Here is a 9,553-nt window from a genome sequence, read left to right on the forward strand (position 1 = left end):
TTTATATCAAGTATCACCACAACACCCTAGCGATAAACATATACGTGACAACACTCAATCCTCACCCCTAGAGGAACTGCTAACTACCTCACATAACAGGGAACCCTAGGCTAGCAGGCATCATATAATCAGACAATTCTATCATCCAATTCCTGAATATCCCTAGCCTAGTACTAGCATGTTGTTCTAACATATCACATAATCAAATAACTTGTATGGTATTTTGGGGTCTACTTACTGGCTCCGGCTGATCATACCCTCTGCGTCCTCCTTTACTTATTTCGAAAAACCTTTTGAAAACCATTTTGAAAATCCCTCCTTGATTTGAGACTGGATTTACACGCATGTTCCTTCAATTCACTCAAACCAAGGCTCTGATACCAACTTGTAACACCCATAAAAATTGAGCCAAATTAAAACATTTTAATTCATTCAAAAACCATTAAATTTATACATCTCGTTTTCAAAATAGTTTAACATCAGAGTATTCCCCAGAACCGTATCACATAAATCATAAAACGATCACGCCTTCGCCTTGCCACGATCTCCTGAAGTACCTGAAACAATACACTAAAACTGTAAGCCCGAAAGCTTAGTGAGTTACCCCCAAAATACCAACCACACATAAACATACTCATCACATTTCACAAATAGAACAGCCATGCATATCAGGTCTACTGTGTGACTAGTCCGCCCGCACCGGGCCTTTAGTTCACCTGGTCCACCCTTCTAGTCTAGCCATGAACATCGAGGCTACAGTGTGATTGGTCTGCCCGCACCGGGCCTTCAATCCACCTGGTCCACTCTCTGAGTTTACAGTATGACTGGTCCGCCCACACCGGGCCTTCAGTCGGCCTGTTCCACTCTCCGAGCCTCGGCACGTCTGGTCCACCCTCTTGGGGCCTTTAGCCTATCCGGACCGCTCGCTGGGCCTTCGGAATATCCGGACCGCTCGCTGGGCCTTCGAAATATCCGGTCCGCCCTAGGTATGTTGGCCTACAACACAAAGAAGGACCCGCCTCAACCCAACACCCGTCAAACAACCATGTGCACATAAAACAATTAATCACATAACAACTCCTTAACCAGACAAACATTCTAACAGATCACATAGCATATCAACATCCTAACCAGGATTCCGACCTAACCGGTCACTAGCATAACATTACCCTATAAACTGGGTACCAACCTTAACCAGGTCACTAACATAACACCATCCTAAATACCGGGATGCAGATCTAGCAAAGCAATAACATAACAAACAATACCCAGATTTCCATCCGATAAAAGGTCGGCCTTGGTGTCGTAGACCCTGTCGATATAATGAGGATAACTCACCTGCAATAGCCGACAGGAAAGATAAGACCAAGCTGCTCCAACCACCGACACGATCTTCACCACAGAACACTACCAAAGAACCAATTCCATAAATACCCTAAATTACCAAAATACCCTTGGAAGTCAAACTGGTCAACTCTTGGTCAAAGTCAAAGTCCTCAGTCAAAGTCAACCTTCCTGGTTGATTCTACTCGCCGAGTCAACCCGTCGAATCGTTGAGTTCCCATTCCCAGAAAACTCTCATAACACAACTTAACTCGTCGAGTCGCCCCAAGACTTGCCGAGTCCAACGATCTCTGAGTCCCATCCTGACCGTCTCACTGAGTCACCGACCGACTCACTTAAACCAAGGCTTTACCCAAAAGAGGTTGGGGTTCTGTGACCCGACTCGCCGAGTCCAAGAACAGACTCGCCGTGTCCAAGGCAATCTTCAACAGACTCGCTGAATTGTTCTTCCACTCGCCGAGTCCATGCACAAGTTCATACAACTCGTCGAGTACACCCATGTGACTCGCCGAGTCTCTCCAGTCCTTAATCCATTCAGAACCTTTTCGAGCCATGCAGGGGATCCAATCCATAGATCCACCCTTCCACAATCTAACCCTCACATAAAGTTGCAAACTTTACGTGAAACCAAGGAGATATAGGCCCAAAACACACTAGGGCTTGGGTTTTAGACAAAGGGGCTTCACCAACAACTCAAAGACTGAAGCTTTATGACATTCTAGGCCATCATAAGTCTATATCTGGAGTAGCAACCCCAGATCTAACTCCAAATCCGAGATAGGTCTCAAAACAAGCTAAAGAACTCCTAAAATAACCACCAAGGATGAACCACAAAGGAAATAGCTTAAGGTAAGGGCTCCTTACCTCAGAGATGTGCCCAAATCTGATGTAGATCCCAGATCTATACAAACCCCTTGATGCTAGCTTCCAATTTCTCAAGCTCCTTCCACCAATTTCCTCTTCCAATCCCGAATCTCCTCAACAATGAAGCCTCACATGAAATTAGGGTTTTCTGGAACTCTCTGGGGGATTAGGAGGCTGGGAGAGGGACATAAAGTCCTTTAAATAGGGTACAAACCCTAAGATTAGGGTTTTTCTAATTCCAGCACCAACTCGTCGAGTCCAGCTTCCGACTCGGCGAGTTGGTCATTTAATTCGCGACCCAAACCCGCTCAGACTCGGCGAGTAAGCGTACCTACTCGTCGAGTCCCTTCCTTTATTTACACTTAGCACCCTTCACTTCTTGTTCCGAACTTGGGATGTTACAACTTCTTAACATAATAAGGCCATTACACGGGCCGTGTAATGGTAAGACATCATTACACGACCCCTTGTAACGGAGATTGTCAGTTTTTCAAGTTTACAACTTCCGATTAAAATGAGTTTTTTTAGCCATTTTCAAGAGGACTTCGGCCAAGAACTTAGAGGGGACGATTTTCACACCTTATCACCATTTTGCACCTTGGAAACACTTTTTTCTTGACTTTGTAAGCTTGTTTAAAGACACTTTTTTCTTGATTTTGTTAGCCACACATGACATATAGGACATTGTTGGTATTAACTGCTTGAACTTAAAGTATTTTAGTGATCTAATCTAAGAGTTTGTTTGGATTTAATCATCTAAATGAAGTTTTACTTGAAGATCATGTTTTGAGTAAAATACTTTAGTCAATTTGGAGATATTAGAGCTTTTTAATATCTTAATTACCAACCTAGATTGAACATAAATTGAGGTCATATTACATCTTACAACATAGTACTTGAATATGATTTGGAATCGGAAATGTATTTTAATTGTTGAAATTGAATCTTGGTGTAGTTAATATATGAAATTTCATTTAATATTAACAAAATCCCCCTCCTCCCCCCCCCCCCCTTTCAATTGGCATTAGTGTGTCATGTGAAAATATGGTCATACAATAAGTCCCGTATTTCAGTGGTTCGATCATGCTTCTTTTATACTATCTCTTAGTATATTGTTGCAGTGACTTGTGTTTAATTGTTATTATTTTATCCCTTTTATTTGTTGGTTTGACAACCACACATTTGGATTTTCATCAATGAAGTCAAAAAATGGTGACGAATTAGCTTATCTGCCACCGTGTTTGATGAGCTCGCCTTGTGCCAAATTACAAAGGAATAAGATTGAAGAAACTCAACCCATTTTTTATGGCGGGGATTAAGCTTATGTTGAGTATTTATAAATATTTGTGCATGGTGATCAGGAAAAAGAATGAACTCGTTGACAATAAATAATGTCGCCAATATTCCAAACTTGGATAATTGCATAAAACTTTGTCATATGTTGAGTACTTACAAGGATCGTCGTTAAACTTTTCAATAAAGAAAGCGATTGGTAGTTGATATTGAATTAATACCCATTTAATTGGGGTTTTATGAAGTCACGTAACGTCGTTGGTTTTGCCGGCGTGTCCGTGACCATGATGATAAATATAGACCACTGAGAATCCTTAAATGACTAAACACCGCCATCGGGTTTGGTTGTGAAAAAGAGACGATATTAAGACTAGCGTAAGAATCTGATGTATTATGTTGTTATTTGACCAATATTCCTGAACAACATGCAAATGCAATGAATGAAACATGTTTTACCCTATTTGGTGAGATAGATTATATGAGAGGATGCTAGTTCAATTTAAAGTATATCACAAATATGGCATTCGGAAACATGTATAGGCTATCTTGTGGGATACTAGTGATAAAATTGGAAATATAGTAGATAGATTTTTTTCCCATTAATTATGCAGTTTGTATTTATAGTTGGATCAAGAATTAAGATCCATTGTATATAAATAATTTAAAAATAATAAAAAGTTAAATACAACTTTATTTTTATGGATTTTATTGGGGTTTTTTTTTAGCAAAAAGACTTTTCTTTTTCATCCCAAAATTTTTGATGATATGTATTTTGACCATAAAAATGTCAAAGTTATGTTGAAATGGACATTGCCATATGTATCCCTAACTTCCAAAACGGTGAAATTATAATGATGCCCTTAATAACGTCTCATTGTATCCACATCCAACGTGATAATCACAACATTCATTCTCGTATTCTTGAGCTTATGGTACATAAAAACCCCCCGAATTGTTGGCTCTAGTTCAAAGGTATCACGACTTACTTGTTTATGTCTACGTTGAATTTTTTTTCTTTGATATTTGATAAGACGAGTAGTCGTGTGGTATGAAAGTGGTTGAATGAAAAACCTGAATTTTTATATATTCAACTAGTTTATAACCTGTGAGAACCATGGTTATAAAATTAATTAAACTTTTATAATAAAAATTTATAATTATTAATCAATTATTTTAAATAAGTTATTTTAAATAAATTATTAATTAAGAGATATATCAAAATTTTAAAGTTATTATAACTTTAAATTTAACATATAATTAGAAAATGTAAATTTGAATTTTGAAATGATTTGTTTAATATATCTACATGATACATGATATAATATTAATAACGAATGGCATTTGCCATAAGAAGATTAAAACTATTCATTTCATGGTTGTCAAAATCGCGATCCTGATCGTAGGATCTTACGATCCTACGATCCTAGGTATGAAAAACGATCTGATCCGATCCGGATCGTAAAAGGATCGTATTTGGGGTAGGATCGCAGGTAGGATCGTAGGATCGAGATCCGATCCGGATCGTAAAAGGATCGTATTTGGGGTAGGATCGTAGGATCGAGATCCGATCCGATCCTATCTTCCTTGATTTTTTTTTTTTTTTTTTTTTTTTTGCAAATGATTTTTTTTACCATTTTATGTCTTTTACCCTTTACCAATCTACCATTTATCATTTTTTATTGTGACTTATGACTAATATTTTGAAGTTTTTATAACTTTTGAACGAAAAATTAAAGGTTTGAAATATTTTTCATGATTAAATATTATAAATTAAAATTATATTTTATTTTTTGGGATCTTATTATCTCGATTACGATCTTGCAAACCCAAAAACGATCCTAGATAGGATCCCGATCTTGACGACCTTGATTCATTTATTAGAACAAATAAAAATATTAAAACTATTCATTTATTATAACAAAAATAATTAACAAATTGTTGGCGAAAGACTTCATCATTCGTTATAGACGTTCAAAGAATTGTTAATGTTACTCGGTTATTGTAAAGTTGTTAAAGTGTGATAATGTATTCGGGCCGGGTTTAATTTTTACTCCATAAATTGGGCTTGTCCATGTATCTAATGGGCTCATTCAACGGACAGATCAAACCGGCATTACCCGACACCCACTGCCCACTGGCTGACTGAGCTACGTCGTCGTCATCATCATCATCACAAGCTTGATTTTCTTTTTGAAACACGCCGAGAAGTAAACAGATCGATCATACACAACAATTTTCTTAGTGGCTGTGTGAAATTTTGTTTTCTGTTGCGAATTGGAGCAGATACGTAATGTCTATTTGATCCCTAGGAAGATTTCGTTCATTCACCTCTCGATCGACCAGAAACCAGATCTTAATTCGGAATCAATCAATACAGATCTGATCTACCTGGCTCCGGATAATTGATGGCAGGGGCGGCCTCTGCGCTGTTCCTCCTCGACATCAAAGGCCGTGTTCTGGTGTGGCGCGACTACCGTGGCGACGTCTCTGCAGCTCAGGCCGAACGTTTCTTCACCAAACTGATTGAAAAAGAGGTATTTTCCTGTTCGTTTTTATTTCAGATAGCTTTTTTATGTTGTTTGTCTTGGTTAGAAACCTAAACACGATAAGTAAAACAATATGTACTCATAAAGTAGGTTGATTAAGCAAAGATGTTTGTATTTCCAGTTAGGTATTGGTAAATCGAGTGGGTTTGAATAAGAATCTGTTACAGTTGGCTTCCAATTGATTTCTTGCGCACAGATAAATCTGTTAAGAATCCACCAGTCCATTCAATTTTCTTCTGTTGTAATTTCATGCCTTCATTTAATAAACAATTCAGTAAGAACTAGTGAAGCAGTGAGTTTGGGCATTGGAATTCATTAGTTGAGCTGAAGATTTTAATAATTATAAGATCAGTATGTTTGCAGAGTTTAAATTACATAAGGTTTTTGCACTTTTATTTTTAGTTAAAAGCACTGTTATAATACTAAGCCTTCAAACATATATCGAGGTTAAGTTATGTTTTTATGGAGCTATGTGAAATGAGTATGTTTATAACATGTTAATGTTCTGATGAACTTCAGGGTGATCAAGATTCTCAAGATTCTCAAGGTCCAGTTGTCTATGATAATGGTGTCACTTATATGTTCATACAACACAGCAATATATATCTAATGATTGCTTCGAGACAGAACTGTAATGCTGCTAGTCTTCTCCTATTTCTACACCGTTTAGTTGATGTAAGTATTGAATTTGAAATTTTGAATGAATCAATGTTCTTCTTGTTGTACCTTTAGAAATATATATGATCACTAATAGTTGTTATTAATCAGATTATTGTTTTAATTTGTAACAGGTGTTTAAGCATTACTTTGAGGAGTTGGAAGAGGAATCACTTCGAGATAACTTTGTTGTAGTGGTATGAATATATACATCCAACATTCATTATTAGAAGCAAAAAGTTGACTCAAAGATTTATTATCTCTTGCAGTATGAGTTGCTTGATGAAATGATGGACTTTGGTTACCCTCAATTCACTGAAGCTAAAATCCTTAGTGAGTTCATCAAGACTGATGCATACAGGATGGAAGTTTCACAGAGACCTCCCATGGCTGTTACAAATGCTGTCTCATGGCGTAGTGAAGGAATACATTACAAAAAGAATGAGGCATGTCTTGTTGTGGGATTTTTCTAAATGATTACTATCACTCATATTACATTTTACAAACAAACAATTTGTTAACCTCTTCAGGTGTTTTTGGATGTTGTGGAGAGTGTGAATATGCTCGTGAACAGTAATGGGCAAATAGTTAGATCAGAAGTCGTTGGTGCATTGAAGATGCGAACTTATTTGAGGTCAAACTAAATTTCTCTCTCTCTCTCTCTCTCTCTCTCTCTCTCTCTCTCTCTCTCTCTCTCTCTCTCTCTCTCTCTCTCTCTCTCTTTTTTGCTATATATTGTTAAAAAGTTTAAAAAAAAATTCGTTCTTGTTACAGTGGTATGCCTGAGTGTAAGCTTGGACTGAATGATAGAGTATTATTGGAGGCACAAGGACGAACTACTAAGGGAAAAGCCATAGACTTGGATGACATTAAGTTCCACCAGTAATTTTTCATTTTCTTTTAAATCTATATCACATTTTTTTACATATGGTTTTATAAAATTTGAGTGTGTGTACAAATTTGGTGTAGATGTGTGCGATTGGCTCGATTTGAAAATGATAGGACAATATCATTTGTGCCACCTGATGGAGCGTTTGACCTGATGACATATCGACTTAGCACTCAGGTGAAGCCTTTGATATGGGTGGAAGCTCAAATCGAAAGGCATTCAAGAAGCCGGATGGAAATTATGGTAAAAGCTAGGAGTCAATTCAAGGAGCGAAGGTATGTAAATATGTAATGTAATCTTTTTTAATTTTTTTTTTTTTTTTTTTTTTAAAGAAAGAATGTTACTTTAATGGAAAAATTGTTTGATAATTTACAGCACTGCAACAAATGTCGAAATTGAATTGCCTGTGCCATCGGATGCTACTAACCCTAATATTCGAACTTCCATGGGATCTGCTTCCTATGCACCAGAAAACGATGCTCTCTCCTGGAAAATTAAATCTTTTCCAGGTGGTAAGGTAATCATATCTCTAAATATTAAATATAATACACTTTTATTTTATTATTTCTATAAATAAAATATAATATAATATCTTTTCAGGAATATATGTTGAGAGCCGAGTTTAGTCTTCCGAGTATAACAGCGGAAGAAGCGGTCCCCGAGAGGAAAGCTCCTATCCGTGTCAAATTCGAGATACCATATTTTACGGTCTCGGGAATTCAGGTAAATTTAAATTTTATTTAATCTGTTTGTTTTTTACTTAATACAGAAAGAACGACTTAACAGATTCACCATGTTGTTTACAGGTTCGTTATCTAAAGATTATTGAAAAGAGTGGTTACCAAGCTCTTCCGTGGGTTCGATATATAACAATGGCAGGTGAATACGAACTAAGACTTATGTGAATTGTTTGTTTGTTTGTTTGATTGTTGCTGTTTCATGCACTTATTAAAGGAAATTTGTAACTTGTCATCATGTTGTTTACCTACAAAAAACAACCTTGTTTTTGTGTATTTTTTTGGAACCTCAAATCTGTAATTACATTTTAGACATTTCTACTTTATTCCCCCATCAAGTCTTAACTGTTCCCCGTTAAGTCTTAAACATTTTAGAAAAAAAATAAAATTATGGAAGAAGTGGTTAGAAGGCTCTTCCAATATATAACAGTGATGCGTGAATATGAAATACAACTTATTTGAGAGCCACAGCAAACTTTTTTGTTGGTATCTTTGTTCTAAAAAAAAACTGGTAGGTCGCAATGTTTACCTTTGGACCTAAACTCAAAGCAGCCCAAAACCAATATAACCCGGAATAAACACAATGTATGGCGGTTTTAATCTTGTTTAAATAAACATATCAATTTGTTTAGTTAGTTTGGCGTATTTGCTGAAAAGCTAGTTGTTAAATAAAAAACTAGTTGATACCCGAAAAACTAGCTGATAAAAAATGACGTTTTGTAAAACTAGCTGAAAGATATAAAATTACATAAAATGACATTTAAAAGAATGTGTTTCTATAATTGATTAAGAGATATATTTGGAAATTTTTGAAAAAGCTCCTAAAAATGACTTATAAGCTAGCTGTGGCACGCCAAACACAGCCTAAATGTGTGTGTATATATTTTATATTTTATTTTAGGGAAAATGACTTAAAAAGGTAACAAAGTTCTAAAAATGTACAAAAAAATCATTGTCTTTTTTTAGTACACAAAATACCATTGAACCGACTATTGTAGGTAGCTATCAGGTTATTCGGTTTCCAAAATGTTCAAAAAATATCATTGTCGTTTTTTAGTACAAAATATACCATTAAAATATACTATTTGTTAGCACGTTTATTTATTTTATTATTTGTGTTGTGTTTATATTCTCATTCACATATATTTTAGGGGTCCTTTGTGTAAATGTAATATACCGGTTGTAATATATAAAGAAATGGAATATATTAGAAACCCAAACAG

General features: G+C 36.1%; 1 protein-coding gene across 1 annotated transcript; it reads left to right on the top strand.

Moving 5' to 3' along the window:
• Nucleotides 1-5,639: 5,639 nt before the first annotated feature.
• On the top strand, nt 5,640-8,668 carry LOC111911351 (AP-1 complex subunit mu-2). Its single transcript, XM_023907140.2, has 10 exons — nt 5,640-6,035; nt 6,567-6,722; nt 6,839-6,901; nt 6,974-7,150; nt 7,235-7,338; nt 7,479-7,586; nt 7,674-7,868; nt 7,969-8,110; nt 8,194-8,316; nt 8,400-8,668. The coding sequence occupies exons 1-10, from the start codon at nt 5,907-5,909 to the stop codon at nt 8,496-8,498; spliced, it is 1,296 nt and encodes a 431-aa protein (XP_023762908.1). The 5' UTR covers nt 5,640-5,906; the 3' UTR covers nt 8,499-8,668.
• Nucleotides 8,669-9,553: the final 885 nt, after the last annotated feature.

The sequence above is a fragment of the Lactuca sativa genome, chromosome 4 (assembly GCF_002870075.4).
Source record: "Lactuca sativa cultivar Salinas chromosome 4, Lsat_Salinas_v11, whole genome shotgun sequence".
In the NCBI taxonomy this organism is placed as follows: domain Eukaryota; kingdom Viridiplantae; phylum Streptophyta; class Magnoliopsida; order Asterales; family Asteraceae; genus Lactuca; species Lactuca sativa.

Bases quoted from the DNA above. Each gene is read 5' to 3' on its own strand.
- LOC111911351 (XM_023907140.2), top strand. From the start codon at position 5,907: ATGGCAGGGGCGGCCTCTGCGCTGTTCCTCCTCGACATCAAAGGCCGT. The intron at 7,151-7,234 runs GCATGTCTTGTT...TAACCTCTTCAG, and splicing joins TACATTACAAAAAGAATGAG to GTGTTTTTGGATGTTGTGGA. The intron at 7,869-7,968 runs GTATGTAAATAT...GATAATTTACAG, and splicing joins AGTCAATTCAAGGAGCGAAG to CACTGCAACAAATGTCGAAA.